The 27,590-nt window shown below is 44.1% G+C and overlaps 1 protein-coding gene across 3 annotated transcripts in view; it reads left to right on the plus strand.

The window, feature by feature from the left end:
- The window catches only part of LOC137866820 (NLR family CARD domain-containing protein 3-like), a 65,894-nt gene that overhangs the window by 11,563 nt on the left and 26,741 nt on the right, over nt 1-27,590 (plus strand). Inside the window, exons 4-10 of one of the 3 annotated variants that reach the window (XM_068702975.1) lie at nt 2,512-2,587; nt 2,743-2,971; nt 3,133-4,936; nt 5,033-5,206; nt 5,357-5,530; nt 11,579-11,625; nt 11,758-13,166. The exons of the other annotated variants lie outside the window; for them this stretch is intronic. Of the exons in view, the coding sequence (XP_068559076.1) occupies nt 2,512-2,587; nt 2,743-2,971; nt 3,133-4,936; nt 5,033-5,206; nt 5,357-5,530; nt 11,579-11,625; nt 11,758-12,368 (3,115 nt within the window). The 3' untranslated portion in view covers nt 12,369-13,166. Of the gene's footprint in view, nt 1-2,511; nt 2,588-2,742; nt 2,972-3,132; nt 4,937-5,032; nt 5,207-5,356; nt 5,531-11,578; nt 11,626-11,757; nt 13,167-27,590 lie in introns of those variants that run through there. 3 annotated transcript variants of the gene reach the window in all.

A 27,590-nucleotide genomic window follows, 5' to 3' on the forward strand; every position in this document is an offset into this window, starting at 1 on the left:
ATACACTGAAGCTCACACTAAGTCACATATATGGTCCTGATATACACTGAAGCTCACACTAAGTCACACATATGGTCCTGATATACACTGAAGCTCACACTAAGTCACACATATGGTCCTGATATACACTGAAGCTCACATTAAGTCACATATATGGTCCTGATATACACTGAAGCTCACACTAAGTCACACATATGGTCCTGATATACACTGAAGCTCACACTAAGTCACACATATGGTCCTGATATACACTGAAGCTCACACTAAGTCACACATATGGTCCTGATATACACTGAAGCTCACACTAAGTCACATATATGGTCCTGATATACACTGAAGCTCACACTAAGTCACACATATGGTCCTGATATACACTGAAGCTCACACTAAGTCACACATATGGTCTTGTTAGTGAGTCTATATATTTTGCGTCCACAGGTGCAGCAGTACAAAGACTCAAACGCTCACATCCTTTGGTCATAGTGGTAGTTGGACCAGACAGGGTCCACCTTCTCCTCAGGCTTTCAATGGTGGAGACAAAGAGGGCAACAGGGGATGAACCCAGATGCAGGTAGACTCAGGAGCAGAAGGATGTTTAACAGTGATTTTAATAAAGAATAGTCCAAAACAAAACTTACAGAGGTGAGTCCAAAAGGGAGGAACAAACAATCCAGAACGGACAAAACACCAAACAGGATGAGGTGATTTAAAAGATAAAGCAGGAGGGATACATCCATGAGAGCAGGGAACACAGCGGAACATACCGGGAAGATCAGAGCAGAAGAACCAACACTGAGACAGGAACACAGGCTTTAAATACACTGAGGAGGTGCAGGTGATCAGACAGGAGGACTCAATCACACAGGCAGGAAGTGAACACGGGACACAAGAGGCAGGGAACTTCAAAATAAAACAGGAAACAAACTAAACAAAACCAAGACCGTGACACGACTCAGGTTCATGATGAACTTTGAGGATTGTCTCGACACGACGTCATCGGTGGCAGCGTTCACTATCACAGTGAGGACAGAGGGATGATGTCAAGGAGAGATCAATGAAATCACAGGATGTCATTGTACCTGAGAGCTTCACAAATCTCAGTATTGAGTCTCCAACTATGTGAAGCGTCTGCTAATCTGTTTACACGTGTTCTTTGACGTTTGTGTTCATAAGCTGAGAAATATAGTTTGTAAAAGTACTGAAGTGGCCTACAGTTCGAGTTGCCCTTGAACCTCTCGTGTCCTTACCGGATTGGTTGGTCAGGTGTCAATGTGTCGCCAGCCAATCAGGAGACTCAGAGGAGACTTTCTGGTAACCTACCGGGTTGTTAGAGGGGCGGGACTAACGACCGGAGAGCGCGAAGCGGAGAAAGAGAGAAGAACGAGGGACAGCGGTGAAGAGAGAGAGATGTAGACTAGTTATAAGATCAGAACGTGTGTTATTGTTCTTAGTTAAAGAGTTACAACCGGAGTATTTAGTAGACGTGTGGGTAAAACGTTTAAGCACCGCTGAGGTCATCGCTGCATCTGAACTTAGCTGCTAACAAGCTAACAAGCTAACGGCGGGAAAACCCCTTTAGCGTGAGTGAGTGAATATGAGAGATAAACATGTGATGACAGAGTGAGTGAGGATGAGAGATAAACATGTGATGACAGAGTTAGTGAGTGAGTGAGGATGAGAGATAAACATGTGATGACAGAGTGAGTGAGTGAGTGAGTGAGTGAGTGAGTGAGGATGAGAGATTAACATGTGATGACAGTGAGTGAGTGAGGATGAGAGATAAACATGTGATGACAGAGTGAGTGAGTGAGTGAGGATGAGAGATTAACATGTGATGACAGTGAGTGAGTGAGGATGAGAGATAAACATGTGATGACAGAGTGAGTGAGTGAGGATGAGTGTTGCCACAAGCTGCTACTGCGGTCAAGTCATCCGTCATCCGTAGAACGTCGTTCACGTCAGCCGGCGCTTGAAATGTGATGCTCGTCTATTCGTGGCGCTACGGTACGGGTGCTTTGATAGCCCAAAAAGCTCGGAAATAGACCTACATTTGATCAATCATTTGCCCAATTTTATATAACAAGCCAAAGCCTCGGACCACATCCACGGTCCTGCTGGATCCTCACCGGCTCGAGGCATGTTAGCCGGGAACACAGCTCCGTCTGCTCTGGAGGATGTCCTCCATGAGCCGCTCGATGGATCGTAGCTCCTTTTCAGCTTGAAACCTCTGCCGATGGGCCATCAGTGGAGCTGAAGTAGCCAGAACGATGAAGAGCCGCCGCTTGATTGTAGACTGTTAACACCCACGGCTAGCTAGCTAGACTGAGGTGAGCTAGTGTTGCAGTCCCAGCATCAGTGTACCAAGTACCAACAGATAAACTGCTGTTCAACGAGTAATATCCCCAACACGTAACTTTTACTACGTTTTAAACTAGATAAAAACCGTTACCATGTGTTGGTCTCTGTGTGGACGGACACAATGTGAGCTGATTGTTCATGATTCCTCCACAGAGAGGACCAGGAGAGCTCAGAGGTTCCCAGAGGTCAGTCTGCCCAGCAGCATCAAACACTGGACTCCATATTTATGGTCTGTACATGTACAACTACTGTTACATCTATTCTGTTCACAATCATCTCCATGCTGCACTTTGTAGACCAGTTGATCGTCAGTCTGTCCAACATGGATCTGATGTTTGGTTCCATGGTTTTAGTTTGTGTCATTCATAGAATGTTCTGTTCCAGCTGCTGGAGGAGAACATGGTCACTTTTGTGAAGAATGAGCTGAAGAAGATCCAGAAGGGACTGAGTTCAGATTACCCAGAATGCTTAGAGAGTCAGAGGGAGGATGAGGAGGTGTTGGACGGTGAGGATGAAGAGCAGAGGAGGAGAAGCAGAGAGGCATTCCTGAAGATCACACTGAACTTCCTGAGGAGGATGAAGCAGGAGGACCTGGCTGACTGTCTGCAGAGCAGTAAGAGGATTTCTAAAGATTTAACATGCTGGATAAATGTGACGTTTACTGTTGTCTCAAGAGATGGACCATCATATATTCATAGACTCATTCTTTGAGGACATGACATGTTGAAATCTATTCTTTGACTCATTGATCTTCTTTGTTGTGGGTTCATTCAGGACTTTTTGCACCAGTTTGTCAGCGTGAACTCAAATCTAACCTGAAGAAGAAGTTCCAGTGTGTGTTTGAGGGGATCGCTAAAGCAGGAAACCCAACCCTTCTGAATCAGATTTACACAGAGCTCTACATCACAGAGGGAGGGACTGCAGAGGTCAATGATGAACATGAGGTCAGACAGATTGAAGCAGCATCAAGGAAACCACACAGACCAGAAACAACCATCAGACAAGAAGACATCTTTAAAGCCTCACCTGGAAGAGAGGAACCAATCAGAACAGTGATGACAAAGGGAGTGGCTGGCATTGGGAAAACAGTCTTAACACAGAAGTTCACTCTGGACTGGGCTGAAGACAAACACCACCAGGACATACAGTTCACATTTCCATTCACTTTTAGAGAGCTGAATGTGCTGAAAGAGAAGAAGTTCAGCTTGGTGGAACTTGTTCATTACTTCTTCAGTGAAACCAAAGAAGCAGGAATCTGCAGGTTTGAAGAGTTCCTGATTCTGTTCATCTTTGACGGTCTGGATGAGTGTCGACTTCCTCTGGACTTCCACAACACTGAGATCCTGACTGATGTTACAGAGTCCACCTCAGTGGATGTGCTGCTGACAAACCTCTTCAGGGGGAAACTGCTTCCCTCTGCTCGCCTCTGGATAACCACACGACCTGCAGCAGCCAATCAGATCCCTCCTGAGTGTGTCGACATGGTGACAGAGGTCAGAGGGTTCACTGACCCACAGAAGGAGGAGTACTTCAGGAAGAGATTCAGAGATGAGGAGCAGGCCAGAGGGATCATCTCCCACATCAAGACCTCACGAAGCCTCCACATCATGTGCCACATCCCAGTCTTCTGCTGGATCACTGCTACAGTTCTGGAGGATGTGTTGAAGACCAGAGAAAGAGGACAGCTGCCCAAGACCCTGACTGAGATGTACATCCACTTCCTGGTGGTTCAGTCCAAACTGAAGAAGGTCAAGTATGATGGAGGAGCTGAGACAGATCCACACTGGAGTCCAGAGAGCAGGAAGATGACTGAGTCTCTGGGAAAACTGGCTTTTGATCAGCTACAGAAAGGGAACCTGATTTTCTATGAATCCGACCTGACAGAGTGTGGCATCGATATCAGAGCAGCCTCAGTGTACTCAGGAGTGTTCACACAGATCTTTAGAGAGGAGAGAGGACTGTACCAGGACAAGGTCTTCTGCTTCATCCATCTGAGTGTTCAGGAGTTTCTGGCTGCTCTTCATGTCCATCTGACCTTCATCAACTCTGGAGTCAATCTGCTGTCAGAAGAACAAACAACCTCCCGGCTGTCTGAAGTCTCTAGAGACAAACCTGAACTAACACATGTCTACCAGAGTGCTGTGGACAAGGCCTTACAAAGTCCAAATGGACACCTGGACTTGTTCCTTCGCTTCCTCCTGGGTCTTTCACTGGAGACCAATCAGACTCTCCTACGAGGTCTGCTGAGTCAGACAGGAAGTAGCTCACAGACCAATCAGGAAACAGTCCAGTACATCAAGAAGAAGATCAGTGAGGATGTGTCTCCAGAGAAAAGCATCAATCTGTTCCACTGTCTGAATGAACTGAATTATCGTTCTCTGGTGGAGGAGATCCAACGGTCCCTGAGTTCAGGACGTCTCTCCACAGATGAACTGTCTCCTGCTCAGTGGTCAGCTCTGGTCTTCATCTTACTGACATCAGAAAAAGATCTGGACGTGTTTGACCTGAAGAAATACTCTGCTTCAGAGGAGGCTCTTCTGAGGCTGCTGCCAGTGGTCAAAGCCTCCAACAAAGCTCTGTAAGTACAGAGAGACTAAGATTCATATATCATACCTTAAATACGCTGCTGTCTTTTCTACTTATTGTTTTTTATTTTTCATCCTTGTCTCTTCAGACTGAGTGGCTGTAACCTCTCAGAGAGAAGCTGTGAAGCTCTGTCCTCAGTTCTCAGCTCCCAGTCCTCTAGTCTGAGAGAGATGGACCTGAGTAACAACGACCTGCAGGATTCAGGAGTGAAGCAGCTGTCTGCTGGACTGGAGAGTCCACATTGTACACTGGAGACTCTCAGGTGATCCTCTGAATTACTTTTCTTGGACTAAGTACAAAGTTTAAAGTTTACACACAAACAGATTGGTGATGACAGTAATAAACATAAACCTTCCAGCCCTCACAGTTCCCTCAGATTATGTGACATTTGTGTTGTTTTGTGTGTTTGCAGCCTGTCAGGCTGTCTGATCACAGAGGAAGGCTGTGCTTCTCTGGCCTCAGCTCTGAGAACCAACCCCTCCCATCTGAGAGAGCTGGACCTGAGCTACAATCATCCAGGAGACTCAGGAGTGACAATGCTGTCTGCTGGAGTGGAGGATCCACACTGGAGACTGGAAACTCTCAGGTATGAAGAGACCTGCTGCAGCCACAGACAGTCAGTCTGATAGAGGAGGTCGAGCTGGAGACTTGTTCTCTGTCACACTGTCAGCCTGGTTAATGTGACCCTGACACACCAAGCTGACCTCAAACCAGAGACTCATCAAACTGTTTGTGTCCCACATCAGACCATCAATACAGACAGAAGTAGTCAGGGAACAGTAGCCAGGATGAGCCCAAACAGGGAGGGAAGGTGATGAAACTGATGTTTTTCTGGAGCGTTGTCTTGTTTCAACATTAGAAAATAGGACAGTGGTGTATCCTGACACGTTGACGGCATCATGGTGGGTTGACATGAGACAACGTTGTCACGCTGCAGGTTTGTGGACTCATGTCAAACAATAGTTGATGTTTTGATGCTCATCATCTGTCACCAGTGTGTGTTGCTCTTTAGTCCAGACATCATTGTGAAAAGACAAACAGACAAAGAAACAATCTATTTAAGCGTCTTGATGAATCATCTCAATAGGAATGTTTTTCTGTTTCAAAGGAGTTCAGCTTCACCTGATTCTGGTTTGTTCTGCAGGGTTAGGGTTAGGGTTCCCTGTCTGATAAGAGTCGACTTGTTGAAACTACAGGTGACAGTCGGCCACAGACGCTCAGTGAAGAACCAACAGCTGATTGTGGACATGGTGTGTCAGAGCCCAAAGAGGTTTATTTAGGACTGGACCAAAGTTCTAGGGGGACACAGGCAGTGCTCTGTGGCTGCAGACGGACTTGAACTGTAATATCTTCACCCCCGGATTACAGATAATAGAAACCAGTGTTGACTGTTGCTAGGAGACGGGATGTGAACGGCTTTGTACATCCAACCATCCCCCCCGACCTCCTCCATCAGAGGGTTTGTGGTGCTGTAGTGATTTCAGGATACTTTCTCCTTTACTTCTGAGAGACAACAGTCATTATCACACAAACACAAGACAAAAACAAAACATCAACAATCAATACTTCTATATTGACAACGGATCAGCTGACTCTGTGTGATGGTGAAGAGTCGTGTGGTGCTGATGAACCCACAGAGAAGCGTCTCCATCTCTGCAGCTCTACAGAGCTTTTGAGCCTCTTTTAGCTCCTAGTTTTGGTTCTGCAGCACATTTCCTGTTTGGTTCAGTCTCAGTGTTTCCAGCAGCAGCTGTTTTCATCCAACAAGCTGTGATGAAGCCTCTGTTCACTACCTGCTCAGCAGCAAACAGCAGACCGACTCAGTCAGAGACTAGCTGGTGAACATAGTGGAGCATTCAGCAGCTAAAGAGACAGATGTTTCCCTCAGGAGGTGGTGGAGACCAAAAACAGAGCTAGAAGAGAGAGAACAGTGGACTTCATTCATCAGGTGACACAAACACAAAGACTCCTGATGAGTCATCATGTTGATGTGTAACTGCTGGATGTGGAAGCAGCTGGTTGATATCATGTTAGACACGCCTCCTTTCTAAGATGATGAGATGTCACATGTTGTGTTTACAGCTTGTTGTCACTGAACCACAAGTGGACAAAGAAATCAGCTGATGCAGGTTTAAACATGTGATTCAGTGACTGACTGGTGGAGGAGACTGAGTGTGAAATGATGATGATGTATGAAGGCAAATCAGTGTCAAAATCCCAGAGCGCAAATGAGACCCACGCGCACAAATCAAACATATGTGCGCGTATTTTACTTTGTCGAGTGCTTTTACATCACTCACTTGCTCGCAGTTTTTCTTTTTGACAGTAAGTGGGCGGAGCCAGTCTCCGTTGTATCTCTACATCTGTTGGTTACAGTCCTCGTCTTCGGACAGACCGGATATCACTGTGACACAGACCCTAGGTCTGTTAGAGGTGGTTCTCAATCCTCCACTAAACACTACTCCACTACTCACCATGTTCTACATTTGTCTGACAGGTTTTGTAAAGTGTTCAGTTAAAAATGTGTTTCTCTTGTAAATGGAGTCAAGTTGCTCAGATTGATTTAAATTCACTCATCATTCTATTACAGACAATGTGTGTTTGATAGTCAAACAGCTCAAAGAAGCTCTTTGATCTGAATTGATTCAAACAGGATGTGATCATATTTAATCATACTGGTGTGTTTACAGAAGAGATATCATGTAGTTGTATATAATATGAGCAACAATTTGGACCAGGGTTAGGAACCACTGTTTCTATATGAACTGTTTGCCCAACTTCAATCACTGACAAGTAATTAGTGGATGAAAAGGTATTCAGATCCTTCACTGCAGTAAACGTACTAATACTGATGAAACAATCCACTACCAGTAAATACCTGCATTCAAAACCTTAGTCAAGTATGTTATTATCAGCAAGATGTACTTTAAGTGCAGAAAGTAAAAGTACCCGTGCAGTAAGATGTACATTATTACTGCATTATTATTATTAGTGCAATCTGAAAATCTCTGAGAATCTGAGTCTGTGTCACAGTGATATCCGGTCTGTCCAAAGACGAGGATTGTAACCAATAGATGTAGAGACTGGCTCCGCCCACTTACTGTCAAAAAGAAAATCTGCGAGCAAAAGAGCGAGAGGGACTTTTGCTCGTGGAGTGATGTAAAAGCGCTCGACTAAGTAAAATACTCCCGCGTATGTTTGATTTGTGCGCGTGGATCTCATTTGCGCTCTCGGATTTTGACACTGATTTGCCTTCATAATGATGCTCAATATAATCCTGATGAAACCAGGGACATGCAGTCATCATGACAAGTAAAACACAAATAATGATAGAATAAAATAAATATTAATATTTCTCTACTGATCTGTGCTATAAATGTAGTTTATGTATGATTCCAATCATTCCAATCATTGTTATAATCAGAACCTCTGAATGATGTCATGTCCTGTTCAAACAGAGGAGACAGTGAGGTGAGACAGTGACCAGCTGTTCCTCACCTCACTGTGAATCCTCACTAACTGGGTTGAGATCGTGTCTTTTTCTGTCTCATTGTTTGTCTCCACTGTAATATCTGTAGACTCTTTTATTATACGTCCTTTCTTTTGAAGCGTGAACGGACCCCGCCCCGGGGACAGCGGGACAGGCGTGCTCACCTAACACGGTGGTCACTCCATCGGCTGTCCCTCCTGCGAGGACATACGTTCCTCCTGGAGGTGTCAGAACAATACCTCCGGCCTTCTATCTCACCCCGTAGCTGAATCGTTAGGATTTCAGATTAATCGTCTTCATGAGAATCTTGTCCGGCTACGCCCTCGGCGTTCTCGTTAGGATGCAACCCTAGCACCCAGTATGGAGAGTTATGTAGAACGTCTGTACTTTACTATCGCCTGTTGTGAACATTCTCACCATTTATGACTAATTCTGCCAAGTCTTCACCCAGAGAACTCAGCTTAAGCTCCTCTGGTAGAGTCGGTGGTCACCTCTGTATCACACGGATGAGGGACAGGGAAGAGGGTCAAAATGTTCTAAAAACAGTCTCTAGTTTAGGTCCAGTTACTTACAAATGGTAAGGCTGTAGTTTTATTCAAGCTATTCACACAAAAATCACAATCAACACTTTCAATGCAATGAAACAGTCTCTGTGGTCCTAAACAATGAATGTGAACTGTATCCCTTTACACCGGGGTCTCTAACTTCTTGTGAAGGAATGTTTCCCGTCTCTAGAGATGTGAAAAAGAGAGTTTACTCTCAGTTTTCCTGCCTCTTTTCTGCTCCTCTGAGGCTGTACCTCCTCTAATCACATGCGTCACAAATACAGGAGACATCTTGGAGCAGAGTCAGCAACAGAATGGAACTGGTTCTGACTGGTTTGGTCCAGATGGAACCACAGAACTATACGAGGCTCAAGTGACCTTGTTACATGAAAGAGTCTAAGCAGGCTAAATGTTTCTATCACTTCTATCATGAAATAAAAGAGTTTATGTTAAATCACATCTAATATGAAATAAAAGAGTTTATGTTAAATCACATCTAATATGAAATAAAAGAGTTTATGTTAAATCACATCTAATATGAAATAAAAGAGTTTATTTTAAATCACTTCTATCATGAAATAAAAGAGTTTATGTTAAATCACATCTAATGTGAAATAAAAGAGTTTATGTTAAATCACTTCCAATATGAAATAAAAGAGTTTATGTTAAATCACTTCTAATATGAAATAAAAGAGTTTATGTTAAATCACATCTAATATGAAATAAAAGAGTTTATATATTGTGACAGTTATAAAAAGTGAACAAAATATATCTTTGGTGATTCTACTTTTATGCTTTCATATCTTCCTATGATCTCTGAACACTTTACATAGAATCATGTATTTCACGTCTGTGTAGAACATGTTTAGTGTTTCTGATCTGACATTAAACCTCAGTGAAGAAGCACAGAGAGGCAAACAGTACCTCTGACTCACTGAAGGGGGCGAGAGAGAGTCCACGGGTCGGTTCATGCTGTTCTGTCGTTGCTCTTCTTCTACACTTCTCTTCTTCTTCTACACTTCTCTTCTTCTACACTTCTCTTCTTCTTCTACACTTCTCTTCTTCTCTTTATCTGAGCTTAAAAAGTCTCTAAAAACAGTGAAATGTGAGTAAATCATCATCAGTTGACCGTTGGACAGGTAAAGTAACCTTTAATGTGTTTGTTCTTCTCTTTATACATCCTGGTTGTTCCACAGATTATCACTCGTGAGCGCTCCTCTTCTGAAACGCTCCCGGTGGAATCAAACATGGACCTTAATGTGTGTGTAAAGAATGCTGATATGAAATATGAAGAACAACCAGTAGTCAATGGTCAAGCTGCCAGTTGAATGGTGATGGAAGCTTCTCTATTGGGTTCATGTGTTTGTAAATCTGACTCATGTAGAGTCAGATTTACATTTCAGTCAGTGGGGCAAGTTTTGCCCCACTGACTGAAATCCAGGGGCATTTAAAAAAAATGGGGGCACTTTTTGAAATGTGTGAAAAATGATAAATCTACTTATTTAGGCTTACAGTATGTGAGCAATTGTCATCAAATGGCAATAATAAGACTATTAGGCAGTAGTCTACAGATTGAACGTGTTTTCTGAGATTTCTTTAACAAAAAACAAACAATAACAATAAACAATAAATCAGACAATCATATTAAATTGTATTCTTATTTCTTTGTGGTTATTTATTGTTATTATAAAAAAGTTAAACAACTATTAACAATTGTAACTTTTCTTTCTTTTTTATAATTATAACTTATGATATCTATAGATTGTTTTGGTACCTTTAATCATGTTGTACCTACCTAGTACAGGAAATACAGATAGGACAGACAAAAGAAAGAACACCAACATATAACGGCGGGTTCTCCGGGAAACGCATTTCTCAAACCCTACCAGCATCATCCCCCCCGATGCTCGCTTCGACCCGGGCAAGTCTGGTGCCAGCAGCCGCGGTAATTCCAGCTCCACTAGCGTATCTTAAAGCTGCTGCGGTTCAAAAGCTCCCGGTTGGATCTCGGGATCGAGCCGACGGTCCGCCGCGAGGCGAGCTACCGTCTGTCCCGGCCCCTGCCTCTCGGCGCCCCCTCGTCCCGCGGGGTCCGAAGCGTTTACTTTGAACAAATGAGAGTGTTCAAAGCGGGCCCGGTCGCCTGAATACCGCAGCTAGGAATAATGGAATAGGACTCCGGTTCTGTTTAGTGGGTTTTCTCTCTGAACCGGGGCCGTGATTAGAGGGACGGTCGGGGGCATTGGTATTACGAAGCGCTCCATTGATTTATTGTTTTACAACGTTCGGTTCTTCACGCACACGCAACATCAGTCAAGGCCAAAATCAAACACGTTCTATGGCAACTGGACCGGGTCATATAGGCTACGATGTTTTTGACCAAATGATCATTATTATTATTAGAGGAAATTATGGGGGCATTTTTTGCCCCTCTCCTAGTGGTATCAGGGGCAAAATGATATTTCTTAGGGTCAGTTTTGCCCTTTGCCCTCGTGAATTTGCGACGCTGGCTCCATGTGAACATGAAGAACAAAGCTCTGTGATGACAGGATGTAATGTCCATGTGTCCGTGCTGCTCTGACCCCCCTCCTCCTTTCAGGGCGGAGCCTGCTGGAGTCCGATGGGTCAGACCGGGTCTGAGGAAGTGTGAGTGTGCTTTGAATTTGATTCATGAGAACAAAGCGTCTTCAAACTGTGACATCACTCATTCACATCTCTGATGTCATCATCAAACAGATGAATAACTGCAGCTGTATTGTGTCTTGTTCTCTCCATCAGACTCCTGTGAACTCACACTCGACACAAACACAGTGAACAGAAAAATCAAACTGTCTGACAACAACAGGAAGGTGACAAGTGTGAAGGAGGAGGAGGATCAGTCATATCCTGATCATCCAGACAGGTTTGACTTCTATCATCAGCTGCTGTGTAGAACTGGTCTGACTGGTCGCTGTTACTATGAGGTCGAGTGGAGAGGAAGAGTTCATATATCAGTGAGTTACAGAGGAATCAGAAGGAAAGGAGAGAGTAGAGACTGTAGGTTTGGAGAGAATGATCAGTCCTGGAGTCTGGAGTGCTATGATGATGGTTACTATGTCCGTCATAATAAGACAAGAACACACATCACCTCCTCCTCCACCTCCTCCTCCTCCTCCTCTGGTAGAGTAGCAGTGTATGTGGACTGTCCTGCTGGCTCTCTGTCCTTCTACAGAGTCTCCTCTGACACACTGATCCACCTCCACACCTTCAACACCACATTCACTGAACCTCTGTATCCTGGGTTTGGGTTTGGGTTTGGGTTTGGGTTTAGGTCAAGTGCCATGACCATGTTAGGTTTTGGTCCCTCAGTGTCTCTGTGTTCTCTGGAGGAGCAGAGTCTCCTCCTCTAGAGGAACCTTCTCTCTGACCACATAGTTCAGTGTGTTCAGGATCACACACAGCTGATGTTAGTTAGGACCAACCTGATCTCTCAGTGGAAAACCTCTGAAGGTCAAACAAGAGTCTTTGTGGATCAAACTCAGCATCTGTGGAAAAAGAGTCTCAAGTTTAAAGAGTTGTTTTGATCTGAACAAACTAAATTCATCCTCTTTGATCATCGTGGAACAAATGAACACACTTTGAGAAGAGACGCTGAAATGAGAAGAAGTCAAAGATTTGATTGATTCTAGATAATAAAGCACATCAACATCACGTCAAAGCAGAAATGTCCAGATCCATCAGAACCGTGTGTAGAATGAAGGATTAGTTAAAGCAGCTTCATTCTTCACGTCGTATTGTTCACTGTTCCTTCATTCATCACTGACTGTGAGCTCCTTTGATCAAACTCATAGAAAGAAAAGAAAAGAGACAAAAGAAGTTTGAACCAAACTACTGATCAAGAACCAATCAGCTGTTCATTCAATGAAGACATATGATCACTCACAACGTGTCATGATTTCACTTTTCACTCTTTGGTTTGTCTTCTTACTCATCATGTGTTCATTTAATGATGATCATGTTTCAGTGATCTTCATTCATGTGTTAACTTGTGATTGTTGACGAGGCTTATTGGTCATCTGAACTTTTGAGGTTTTTGACATTTTATCTTTTCTTTTCTTTACTTTCTACATCCTCTGTTTCTGTAACCTTTAATCTTTTTATTGTAGAAACAAATAAAACTGGTTTGTATTTTGTACATTCCAACCAAAGTCCAGTGTTGCTGGTCTCTGTGGGTCTCTGAGGGTCTCTGAGGGTCTCTGAGGGTCTCTGAAGTCTCCAATATGAATATCACAGAACTGATGAACAAAGAGGGGGCGTGTCTTCTGTTAAAACACTTTCTGGAAGTCTGTTCTCGTGCGTCCTCTCTCATGTCTCCTCAGAGATCCCTCCTCTCTCCTGTCTCCTCCTTCCTCTCTCCTCTGTATAAATACCACAGAGCACAGTATAAATACCACAGACTGTGTATAAATACTACAGAACACAGTATAAATACCACAGACTGTAAATAAATACAACAGGCTACAGAGAGAAAACACCTCTACAGTGATGATTACTGTGTCTTTATTAGTTAATAATTATGTATATATATATTTACATATATATATATTTATATATATATATATAAATATATATATATATATAAATATATATATATTTACATATATATATATTTATATATATATATATATATATATATATATTTAATATATATGTTATATAGTATATACTATAGTAATAATATATATATTATAGACATTATAGTATACTTTATATACATCAAATACTATTACTGTGACTATTAAATGGAGTACTTTCACTGCTTCTACTGAAGTAACTGTAATTCATGCTGTGACCGCTGAGCGGCAGCAGCAGCAGCGAGTCAGAATCACAAAGTGACACCAACGAAGAAGAAGTGATGTAAACAGGAAGTGAGAGGTTTGTCCTCCGGTCGACAGAATCACTTTGTTTTGTTCTGTTTCAGTGAAAGTCACGAGTTGAGCTTCTGTCTCCCGTCACAGAGGAGCTTCTGAAGCTTTTAGTTCTCATAACTTTTGTGTTTTTGTCGATAATTCTTCATTTTTTCCGTCATGAACTCAGGAGGAGAAATGACGAACGCTCAGTTATTTCAGCAGGTGAGAAAGAAGACATTATTATGAATGCGTTAATTCATCACTTTAATGACTTCATATGCTGTGTAATCTATAATAATGTATTAGTTTGTTGTGTTTTCTATTAATCTGAATCTGTAACTTCCGACTAAAGTTATCAGAGCAGTAAAAAATGCAGTATTACCTCTGAGATGAAGTGAAAAATTGAAGTATTTCACATAAATAGAAGTACTTAGTGATATTACTCAACTGACAATAAGAATATTTTAGAAAACCTTTGCAGAACATGTATAAAATGAGTATTCTGGTACTTTTCTTTGTCCAATAATCTGTGTTTTACTCTATTTAATTGTCTCCAGACATTACATGACAGTAGTGAGTATCAGACATTTAGATGAATGTAGATTATTCAAAATACATTCAACTTTACTTTTGATGTGATTATAAGTGTGATTACTGTGTGAATATGACTGAAATAAATGTGTCTCAATAATGGTGGATGAGCGTCCCTCATAGCCTCATAGACTTCTATACGACCAGAGGAGTCGCCCCCTGGTGGTCACTAGAGAGAATGCAGCTTTAACACGTGAAGCTCTGGCTCTCCTGGTTTAAACCCGCAGCAGCGTCACAATGATCCTCTTTAACGTCTCCTCCCTCCTGCAGGTGGCGCTGCTGCGCTGGTTGTCCTCTCAGACCGACGAGGACCGGGCGGTTCTGGCGGCTGTTTAGTTCCTTGTAGGGACTAAACATCCTGCTGGAGGATCTGGGTCTGTCCACGGTGGACCAGGTCTCTGCTGGAGGATCTGGGTCTGTCCACGGTGGACCAGGTCTCTGCTGGAGGATCTGGGTCTGTCCACGGTGGACCAGGTCTCTGCTGGAGGATCTGGGTCTGTCCACCGTGGACCAGGTCTCTGCTGGAGGATCCGGGTCTGTCCACGGTGGACCAGGTCTCTGCTGGAGGATCCGGGTCTGTCCACGGTGGACCAGGTCTCTGCTGGAGGATCTGGGTCTGTCCACGGTGTTTGATGAAGAGAAACAGAATCATGTTCTGGTTATTTAATAATCACGTCACAAGTTATACAAATACAGACGCAAATAATAATAAATATATAAACACAACAGAACACAGTATAAATACCACAGAACACAGTATAAATACCACAGACTGTGTATAAATACTACAGAACACAGTATAAATACCACAGACTGTAAATAAATACAACAGGCTACAGAGAGAAAACTCCTCTACAGTGATGATTACTGTGTCTTTATTAGTTAATAATTATGTGTCCTCATGTCCTTGTGTCCTCATGTCCTTGTGAACTCATTAACACTGTACATGAGTCTGATGCTATAATATATATATATATGTATATGTGTATATATATACTGTTACTATAGTATAGATATATATATATATATATGTGTATATATATATATATATATATATATATATATATATATATACTGTTACTATAGTATATATATTTATATATATATATTGTGGTGGAAGAAAAACTATTCACTAGTACCGAGTGAGTCCAATAAACACTGAATACTGAAACAAGAAACATTGAGGAAAGAAGTTTGTCTTTAAAGTATTCATCCTCTGGCCAGAGAAGGCTTCACCGTCATACAGTCTGCAGAGGATGAGCCAAGAGTTCAGTTTGTCTCCTGCTCTGAAGCATCTCAGCACTCAGTAGGGCGGGGGGGGGGGGGGCCTCAGGTATTTACATTAGATACAACTGATCAACAGTTCCAAGCTCCCCATTGACCCTCCAGTCATCCCCTTCATCTTCTGAGCCTCGTCACACAAAGACACGTGTCTTTATTACTCTTGTCTGTCTCTGAGAATCTTCACACCTCAACATTCTCTGGTTAAACTGCAACCCCCCCATTTGGTTACTTCCTGTTATCACAGCAGAAGGCAGAGATACCCCACATGGTCCTGTTACCACTCTCCTTACACCATCATATGTCACATGTATCGTTCTGTTAGTGAGCAAGGCACATAAAGTACATCACAGTAGAAATGTACTAGCACAACTACATTCTCTATCACAATCCCCCGTTTTGATCACTATCAAATAGATCACTATAAGTCTATCAAATACACTAGTGTCCACTTGGAACATCTGCATTAACAATGTATGAGGCGAGTACATTTGAAGAGCCTTTGTGACTGTTCTTGTGTAGCATTACTGAGATGAGTACAAAGCTGTGGATGGAGACGGATCATTCCTCACACATGGGCGTCTTCATGATGTGTAAGCAGAACAGGTGTTACAATCGACATGTTACAAACAGTAGACGACACATTGTGCCTCTGAGGCCGCAGGTCTGGGTGTTCCGTCGTCGTCCGACGGTGGTGAATTTGCGTTTCACTCTTGAAGGTGTGTTTCACTGTCAACAGGTTAAGGTGAGTCTGTAGGTGCAGGAACCTTCTCACAGTGACTGTTTTCAGGTCGCTCGTTCTGCCACCGTTACAGTTGTGTGGGTCATTTTAATCAAATTAAAAATGACATTACATATTCCCCCTTTTGCCACGTTGTCTCTGCATTGAGCTAATGTAGCGTAACAATGGAAGAGATCACGTGGCAATTGTCTGGGTTCATCCATACATTAGCTTGTGAGCTACAGCCGTTGCAGCGTTTCCTGTTCAAGAGAAAACAACACAGTTATGCAGCTCTCCATCCTTATTACTGTACAGATTACCATGACAACACGACTTGTGGTAACTTTCTAAAACCTTCATTTTCATTACACCAAATCTTAGAATTCTCTGTGTGTGTGTGTGTCTCTCTCACCCCCTTCTCTCGGTTCAGTCCCCGCAGCCCCCCTTCTCTCGGTTCAGTCCCCGCAGCCCCCCTTCTCTCGGTTCAGTCCCCGCAGCCCCCCTTCTCTCGGTTCAGTCCCCGCAGCCCCCCTTCTCTCGGTTCAGTCCCCGCAGCCCCCCTTCTCTCGGTTCAGTCCCTGCAGCCCCCTGGTGACGGCCGTTACAGTCAGCTGCCCGATGTCCCTTTTGAAGGCACATGTAACACTCGTCTCTCTCCAGCAATTGGAAAACCACGACCTCTTCGTCTTTGTCTTCTGCCTCGTCCTCTGCCACGTCTGTTGAAGTCCGGACCCCCTTGGTTCTGTTGTTGCTGTGGTGGGCCCATGGTCATGCTCTGAACAGCCTGGACCGTAGTCAGTTGAGCCATGTGCATCTGTTTTTCTTTTGCCTCAGTTTTCTTCTGTTTGTCAGCAACTGCTTGTTTTTCTGCATGATTAGCATGTCTGATTAGTTCAGTGAGGCGGGCTTCTTCAGAACCAACACAACTCACTTTCACTGCTGCAGAGATGGGTGGCAACAGTCCATCCAGGAAGCATTGTTTGAGGTGACGCTCCCAGTTGCCTGCTGCATCTCCTCCGTTTGCAGGCTCCTGAAGGCCGCTGTGCTCGTTGAAGACAACATGGAGTCTGGCGTAGTAGTCTGCCACAATTTCACCAGTCTTTTGCTTGCGTGATGTTATTTTTGACATGTTGATTTTCGGCGGGAAAGCAAGTGTCAGAGCTGCAACCGGTGCGGTAATCACGTCTCTATATGCAGCGTCGTCGGCGTGATCCCAGTTGGTTCGTTTCTGTCTGGCATTTCCTTGACAGGCTGCTCCAACCTTGGCATAGTTAGCTGGGCCAAGTTTCTTCACCAGGAGGCGTCTGAGTTCTCCTTCAGTGGGGCTAAACTCACGGCAGAATACCACAAGTTCATCACCAAACTTTGTGCCTGATACTTGGGGGTCCGGCAGATGTGCCAGGGCGTCGGTCATGTCTCTATCAGTCCGGGGTCTATGGACCATCATTGCTCCATTTGGACCGATAGTTTTGTTAGTGAGTAAGGCACATAAAACTAAATCACAGCAGAAATGTACGAGCACAACTACATTTTTTATCACTCTATATATATATATATACATATATATATATACATATATATATATATACATATATATATATATATATATATATATATATATATATATATATACACTTTATATATAATATACTCTTTATGAGTCCTCCTGAGACAAAACATAGTTTCTCTTCTTTTTAACATTTTTCACATATTCTGATTTAATTGTACCATTTGTTCTTTCAATCAACCCTGCTGACTGTGGGGGATAAGATTATTAATTTCATGTTTATTCCAAATACATCAGCCAAATGTTTTATCACCTTGTTTACAAAATGTGAACCATTTTCACAATATTTAACTTCTGGTATTCCAAAACGTGGTCAAAGTTGTTGCTCCTGTAATAGCATCTGGTGTTTTGGTTAGAAATACCTCCATCCATTTAGAATATTGGTCAATTCTTGTCAAACTATATTTCTTCCCTTCACTCTGGTTTAGTTCAATGAAATCCATGTAAATGTGTTGAAATGGATATTGTGGTTCTGGTAGTTCACCTCTAGCTGCTCTTTGCTGCCCCTGAGGATGATGTTTCACACATACAGTACATGCTAGACAAGAACAATGTTGTTAGTAGTTTGTAGAGTCATACGCTGTAACCACCCTGCTTATCATAGATACCATCCCTCCGCATATCTATATCAGCTCTTAGGTAACACTAGTTTGCCCTCAGGTCATTCCCAGAACCCATTGCTGTGGAGCATCTGTTTGCGTGTCTTTAAGATCTCTTGATCTAAATGTTGTACTTCAAAAGAAAGTCGGTCATCAGGTGAGTTGATGTCACCATCTCTCTATTGTATTTGATTTCACACATGGACGCACGAGTACGCATAGTGACTCTCTGTCTAGATGGTGACGACCTTGACCTCGACCTCGACCTCGACCTAGTGTCCGTGCTTCTGTTGTTAGTTCAGCAGCTTGTGCTGTAGAATGTGATGGTAGAGGTTCAGATTTGAACACTATTATTTGTCACTACTGCACATCCTGTTCCCTTTGTACCGTCCAAATTCTTTGACATGAACATCAACAAACACAGTCACATCTGCTCTTTCAAATGGAGACTCTGTTAAATCAATGAAACACGACTCTCAGTTTCAGCAACACAGTCGTACATGAAAGGTGTCTTGCAGGTGACATGTAAGTTATGTTGTTTTGCAGAAGTAGAACTGCAACTGCATGTGGTACTTTTAGTGTTGAAGGTCTAAACAAAACTATTGGTGCAGATGTTTGCACAGCCATCGAGGCTGCTATCAGACAGACAGGCATTGCTCTGGAGACCCAGTCTAACTGTGAGGAGTAGAAAGCAATGGGTCTCTGCCCCCCCCCCCCCCATGCTCTCGTGTTAAAACAGATGCAATTCAAACCTCCTCAGTCCATCGTCTGTGTGAAAGATTTGTCATAGTTTGTCAAACCCAGCACTGATGAACTTGTTCTTCATCTTTTTAAATACATGAAAGCTTCATCTGCTTCAGGTGTCCAGCACAATGTGTCATGTGCTGCCATAGGTTCATCATCAATCACTGTTGATGAAGGTTCAGTTAATTCAGCGTAATTAGGAACCCAACTTTTACAGGAATCAGTCATTCCTTAGAATGACATCATTGGTCAGAAGGTGCTTTGAGAATGACTTCTTTTCTTTTGTCATCTAGTGATCGGCCGTTCTTAGAGAAATCATAACCCAAATATTTGACTTCTTCCTTCCAGAGCTGGAGTTTGTTTTTGATTACTTTATGACCTTCTTCACAGAGGAACTTTAGCAACACAAGAGTGTCCTCTTTGCATTGTTGTTGTGTCTTAGAACAAATCAAAATGTCTTCAACATAAAGTAAGATTTGACTTCCCTTCAGGTGGCTTGAATCGAGCTCTGTTAGCTGCCATCAGTAGATCAAAGATGGTAGGACTTTCACAATACTCTTCTATTATAAGTGTACTTTTCCCCTTTGAATTGACCATTTGTTTTCTTCTCACTAGTATTGATAAAAATGCATCAGCTAAATGTCTCTCAGTCATGGAGAGTTTCCTGTCTTCTGCTGCAGTGATCACACCACTCCTGTTCATCTTCTCCTAGCCGCTGTTCTGTTAAAGAATGTCTCTGCATGTTCTTATCTGGCCCTGGAGTGTCTGTAGGACATGGCACAATGCATGTCTTCAATGTATTGTTCTTGTACAGTGTGAGGAGCTGTTTCATCAGCTTCTTCTTTAACTCCTGTGTACTTGTTGGAGTCGGATCAAGACTGTAGTAATCATTTGGTGAGTTAGAACCTCTTGCACACAACAGTCAATCGTTTATTCAAACCACTTTCGTTCTCTTTCTAACAGGTTAACTGGACGGTTTTTCCTCGATCGCACAATTTTCTGTTTTGTCTGTCGGCCTGTTTTTGATCTTATGATCGTTTCATTCGTTTTTTGTCTTCTGAGGTTGAGATAACAGATTTGCTCCAGAATCACACAAAAATACCACTTCACACCCTTCTATCATCACATCACACATGTTTTTTCTTCCTGCATCAAACACAATTCTTATTTGATCTAATTCTAATATTTCTATCTTCATTGTTCACCTTTAGTCTGTGTCTGTGTATCAGTGTGTGTGTGTGTGTGTGTGTGTGTGTGTGTGTGTGTGTGTGTGTGCTTTTACATGACCTGATCTGTCTGATGAATGTGTTGTCCAGACGTCCTCCTCCTCCGATGTCCCACTCCTCTGCTCCTTTTTTCCTGCCACAGACTTCACTCCTCCTGTTGACTCCTCCTGCCTCTCCTCCTCTCTCTCTTCATCCTCTGCTCCGTCCACAGAAGCCTCCACGTCTTTGATCATCTCACAAATACACATGAGAACAAACAGGTTCACATATTTCATCAAGTCTTCAGAGTCTAACAGCATCATTTTGTTTCCCTTTTTCACTTTTGATGGTGACGCTGCAACACTGTTGCTGCATATTCAACATATAGAGAGATAGATAGTCACTTTTGCAAGCAGCACTAGGTTACAGTCAAAATAACAGGGTACAAATCTTAATATAATATCAAAAATGCACATGTCAATACACAATATCTACAATTATAATAACAGAGTAAAGATATTAGATAAAGAATGCACACTATATCCACAATGAATAGAATAACAGAATAATATTAAATCAACTAAATAAACAGTAGTGCAAAGATTTAACCAGCAGTGAATGATTTGGCCAGAGGTGATTTATTATAGAGTCTGATAGCAGAGGGTAGGAATGTTCTCCTGTACCTGTCCTTGTGACAGAGGAGCTGGATCAGTCTGTTGGAGAAAGTGCTCCTCTGTCCCTGCAGTAGGTGGTGCAGAGGGTTGGTCCAGGTTATCCAATATGGATGATAGTTTCTTCAGTGTCCTCCTCTCCACCACCTGTTCCAGACCGTCCGGTTTACAGCCGATGATGGAGCCGGCCTTCTTGACCAGTTTGTTGAGTCTGTTGGTGTCTCCGGCTCCAGTGCTGCTCCCCCAGCAGACTACGGAGAAGTACGGTGCACTGACCTCAACAGACTGGTAGAACATCTCCAACATCTTGCTGCACACGTTGAAGGATCCAAGTTTCCTCAAGAAAAAGAGTCGACTCGTCCCCTTCTTGTACACGGCGTTGATGTTGGTCTTCCGGTTCAGTCTGCTGTCGATGGAGACACTCAGGTACTCGTCCTCCTGCACCTCCAGTTTAGTGCAGTAGACAGATAACTAGAGAACCGGCAACGGTCACTGACGTGCCATTAGTTTATTCATGTGTTGTTTGTTTACGAGGTTGCACGCATCTGGTGAATCCTGAAAATTCACTGACGCACACTCCAGAATAAGACGGAATAGACGAGAGAATGGGCAGCGGTCAGAGTAAAGGGGAGAATGATGCAAGCCATGATACTAATATCCTGCCACCCTTGTGTAAATTTATGTCAGAACGTGATCCTGGCAGTTTAAATCAAATGCAAAAATGGGTTGATTTGGGGTTTCCTTCAAATGGAAGTTTGAGTGAGAATCAATTAAAACAGTTGAAGGAGCAACTGAGGGAGATGGAGAAGAGATGTGCATCTCAGCATGCAGCCCTGTCCGAAAGGAAGAACAAATAGAATGTGATAGTGAAGGCAGACTGGGGGGCATTTAAAATGTGGAAATGTGAGTCAGAGAGGAGAGAGAAGCAGAGACTGAAAGCATTTAATTCACAAAAGCCAGAAAAGACGACAAAGGGGGAAAATATTTGTCAACCAAAACCTGTTGTTTATCCTTGTCTTTCTGAAATGCTGAGGAAATCGCTGGATCTGGATCTGGACTCCTCCCCTCCCATCCCCCCTCCAGCCTACAATGTCCAGCACTCTCCTCAGCCAAGTCAAGTTCACACACACCCTCCTTCGCCAGACAACGTTCCAGAGAGAAGGCAGCCAGATTCAACCACTGACACCAGCAGGACGACCTTCTCGCCTCATACGACCCGCCTAGAGGCTCTACGAAGGGGGGCCAGGATCCGAGACCAGAGGGAGGCTTCCTTTGATCCTGAGGGTTACATGCCAATGTTGGAAGTGGCAGGGGCACAAGGCCCGATGCTGGTTTTCAGACCCTGGTCAGATGCGGATGTGGCCAAAGCAATGAGCCACGTCTGCAATCCTAAAGACAATCTTGCCAAATGGGAGACCGATATCAGACAATTTGTCCAAGAATATCGTCCCTCCATGTCCGAGCTGCGACGTCTGATGAGTACATTTCTGACAAATGACCATCACAAGGTTCAAAGTGTGTTTACCCCTGTAACAATGGCTTACCGCCTGAGTATACCAGACTATGAGGACGCTGGTAATGTGGACTTTAGAAATGCCGTGAATGCTCTCATTACAACAGTAAAAGAGCACTTTCCTTTGAGACTAAACCTGTCCTCTATCACCTCTATGAGACAAGAGCCACAAGAGACATGCAGTTCATTTCTGGCACGCCTGACTACAGCCTTTGACACTCACAGTGGCCTCACCCGACCCAACCTAATGGGCACACAGCCCCTACAGCCGTACGAAGTCCATCTGAAAGAACATTTCATAAGCAGAATGAGACCAGAACTTGCACAGATGGTGAAAAGATCCTGTGGAACCTGGAAAAGGTGTACACTGGCAGACATACTCCAGCATGCTGAACACGCCGAAGATGAGTTTCACAGTAAAGATGAACAAAAGACAGAGAGCAGGACGGATTCACAGAGGGTACGATCCAAATGTGTGTCACAACTGTGGAAGGCGAGGACACTGGCGAGCAGAATGTCCGGAGAAAGGAATGAGACAACCTTTCCACACATCGGATTGAAAGAAGGAGGGGGGAGAGGAGGACCCCGGAGACAGACCACCTCTTTGCAGAAAAGCAAATATCTACATCCACTCATATACAGACAAGAGTCAACGCAACTGCACACACACCCATCCTACATTTGACCATGTATGTATACGAGTGGAAACTAATGTTAGACCATGAAACTACGATCACTCATGATCTTGTCACGTTTGCACACACACACACACACACACACACACACACACACACACACACACACACACACACACACACACACACACACACACAGTACTGCAGCAGAAGATTACATGCAGGAACAATCATTACATTGTGCATCTCATGTAAGCGTAGGGCCAGACAGAAAGTATGAGAAAGTATGGTATGATCCACAAGGGGAATCAGAGAGATGATGTTTGAAGCATGTGTTCTGGTCAGAGGGGGCTGCTGCGGTGTCTGTCTCTCTCTCTCCCACACAGGAAAAGGTGTTCCTGGGGTCCACCCCACACATTTCATTGGCTAAACCATCACACTGGAAGTGGGAGGATCTTGGTCCATGGTTGCAACGGTGTCTCGGCCTATCAGATTTAAGAGCGGGTGCGGAGGATCCTAAAATTGAGTATAGCGCTAGTGGTAATGTATTTCTCACTGCATTGACCAGCACAGTAAATGTACAGAGAACAAGAGAGCTCGTTGAGGAACCCACTCAACACACAGACTTGTAGTCACAGATAACAGTGGAAAAGAGAGAGAGGCACCCCTCTCATGGTCCATGGTCCATGGTAGAAACCTTAGTGCGCGTGATAACTTGACTCGGACTACAGAAGCCAACAGGGCATTCGATGACTTGAAGACTTCCTTATTGCAGGCCCCGACCTCGGGCCTGCCGAGACCCGACTTGCCATACGCTCAGTTCATAGACCTAAAGGACTTTACATGACTTCAGTTTTGTGTCAACCTCATGGAGGGAAACTTAGGCCCGTTGCCTACTTCTCCTCAAAACTTGACCCTGTTGCCTCAGGCCTTCCTCTCTGCTTGCGAGCGGTGGCAGCAGCTGAGAAAGCCATATTAGCAGCATGTGACATAGTGGGCTACTCTGATGTCACACTTATGGTCCCGTATGCTGTTTCCCACATCTTGCATGTTCAGAAGACTTCTCACCTCTCTGCTCAGAGATGGCTCAGATATCATACAACATTGTTAGATTTGCCTAACATTACTGTGAAACGCTGCAGTGTCCTTAACCCAGCTACGCTTCTTCCGACCGCAGATGATGGAGAACCTCATGATTGTGTCGAAGTCTTGCAACAGACCTGCACCCCGAGGCCTGATCTGATGGACACACCTCTTCTCAATGCAGTCTGATACAGCAGTGCTGAGCCTTCAACAGAAAAGTGATGATAGCCTTGATACTGATGTATGCTCTAAGAATTTGTGTATTACCAATTGTTTGTTCGATGTTTTGATTGTCAAAAATGACAAAAAGAGAAGGATGTCGGGGGAAAATTGGTTTCATGCGACTTCTAATGATTATTTCTTACTTAGATTCGTTGATCATGTGTTTTCTATCTAGTTTGAACTTTGGCCTTTGGATAAACAGGCTCATGGGAACAAAGGGGGGCAACTTCCATGTGATAGAGCCTTATAGAGAACAGATGGTCACCTGATTTATGTAAACATCCCTCGGCCGCATGGAGCTGGACAGCTGGACTTTGATTGATAGTAGTTTCTGCTGAGGAGGGTGATACTCCGCTCAGACATTTAAGAAGGGCCTTCTTAGAGAGAAGGCAGAGTCTTCCTTTGTTCTGCCATGGGTGAAGGAACGCTCTCTGCTACACAGCTGTATCGTAATCTATGACTCTGTTTAATTAATCTGTTTATTAATATGTTAATTAATCTGTTAATTAATCTGTTAATTAATCTGTTCACTATTCTTTTATAATTGTTCTATATCTTATCCTGTAATAAATCCTTAAAAGACAGAAAGCTTGAGATACTTTTTAGATCTCTCACAAGGAAATACTTTAATTTCCACCACAGTACACAGCGTTGATGTTGGTCTTCCGGTTCAGTCTGTTGTCGATGGAGACACCCAGGTACTTGTCCTCCACCATGTCCACGTCCTCTCCCAGAACTCTCAGCGGCCGTGGAGCCGTCGTCTTCCTCCTGAAGTCGACCACCATCTCTCTGGTCTTGGCCACGTTCAGAAGCAGGTGATTTCTACCGGTCCACTCCACAAAGTCCTCCACCATTGCCCTGTACTCCTCCTCCCGTCCGTCCCTCATACACCCGACCACTGCAGAGTCATCAGAGAACTTCTGCAGATGGCATGACCCAGAGTTGTACTGGAAGTCAGTGGTGTACAAGGTGAACAGGAAGGGAGACAGAACAGTTCCCTGTGGAGCTCCAGTACCACTGACCACCGTGTCAGACAGCACACGGCCCAGTGGGACAAACTGTGGTCTGCCTGTGAGGTAGTCAGTGATCCAGGAGACGGTGGACTTGTTAACCCCCACCTCCCCAGCTTCTCACTCAGCAGCAGTGGTTGGATGGTGTTGAATGCACTGGAGAAATCAAAGAAAGTGATTCTCACAGAGCCACCGGTTCCATCCAGGTGCGACTGAGCTCGTTGCAGCAGGTAGATGATGGCGTCGTCCACTTCCACATGAGGCTGGTATGCAAATTGCACAGGGTCCAGTGAGGATCTCACCTGTGGTCGGAGGTGGGCCAAGACCAGCCTCTCCAGCACCTTCATCACATGTGATATGAGGGCAACCGGTCGGTAGTCGTTGAGGCCAGGTGTTGTCTTCTTCTTTGGTACAGGAACCAGGCACGATGTCTTCCACAGCACCGGGACCTCCTCCTGCTTCAGGCTCAGGTTGAAGAGGTGTTGCAGGACATCAGACAGCCGGATGGAGCAGGTCTTCAGGACCCTGGGGCTGATGCCATCAGGTCCTGCAGCCTTGCCTGTCGTCACAGAGAGGGGGGGGGAAGGGTGGTCATGGTGTCGGTGGTGAAAGAGCCCTTTCATGTTGAGGGCTCTGTGTCCATGCAGCTCACCAGGGGGACAGAGGGGGGAGGGGGGGAGGCAGCAGAGGTGTTTGTGAGGTGAGGTGTGTGGAGGAGACAGATGAGGGCTGTGAACTAAACCTGATGAAGAAACAGTTTAGCTCGTTGTCCCTCTCCAGGGAGCCTCCTGGCTGTCTCCCTCCAACCTTCATGTTGCACACTTTCTCCAGCTTCCTTGCTTCCTCTCTCTGCTCCTCGTTCTCACACTTGATCAACAGGCCTCCGTCACTCAGCACCACCACCATCAACATGTCTCCACCTTTCTCCTTCAGCCCGTGAGTCGGCACCACCGGACTAACTTTCCTCAAATCCTTTCCTTCCTTGAAGCCCTGATCCTCAACAATCCTCCTCCTCCTCATCACCCTGCCTTCCTCTCTCCCTTTAAAACTACGAGCAGAGACACGACTGTGTCTCCTGACTCCTTTCTTCCTCCGTACTTCAGTCCACTTCTTCACATCCTCACTCCCTCCCTCTCATCACCATTCCTCCTTCCTTAGTCCAGTCACACAGTGGCGTTTCTACATTAGGGGCACGTGGGGCACTGCCCCACCAGATCCAGATGGCGCTGTTGTGCAGAAAGCTCAATACTTTGTGTCAAAATATATTTTATTTTATTTAATATGCAAAGTAGCGTGAATGTGTGTGTGAATGAACTTGATCACAAGCATTACAGTCCTGTTGTGGAGTAATTTGATTGGTGTGTGTTTCTGTCTGTATGCTTGCTCTGTGAAACGCTGCTCTCTCTGTCCCTCTCTGCTCTGTGGGTTTAAGAGTGTTACCATGGAAACACCAATGAGCGTGAACCACTCAGGCCAAAGTTTACATTGGGAGATGGGGCACTTTCAGATGCGCCCCGTGAAATCTGCCTAGCGACTCGACTCGAATATTGCGTAAACCGCGAAAAAAGTATCTCGTGACCAAGAAAACAACAACATAGAGTCAGATCGTCATCAGACAGATCAATGGCGGTAACGTTACTGCTAGTTAGATATCGCTAGATTTGGAGTATTTTGGAAGTGTTTTAATTCAGCCTACAATGAATAATGTAGACGATTTGTTGAGGGTGAATTTACTACATTGTCGTTGGAAGAGAAATTAGAAATGAAACGTTTGGGGCCACACAGACCAGACGACTTGATCCTGCTGCAGCCTGGTGAGAAAGCGACTGGAACTTTCCAGACGGAATGGTTTGAGAGAAAGACATGGCTAACTGCTAGCA

The sequence above is a fragment of the Cebidichthys violaceus genome, unplaced genomic scaffold (genome assembly GCF_023349555.1).
Source record: "Cebidichthys violaceus isolate CVI_PGR_0920_01 unplaced genomic scaffold, fCebVio1.0.p SCAF_9, whole genome shotgun sequence".
In the NCBI taxonomy this organism is placed as follows: domain Eukaryota; kingdom Metazoa; phylum Chordata; class Actinopteri; order Perciformes; family Stichaeidae; genus Cebidichthys; species Cebidichthys violaceus.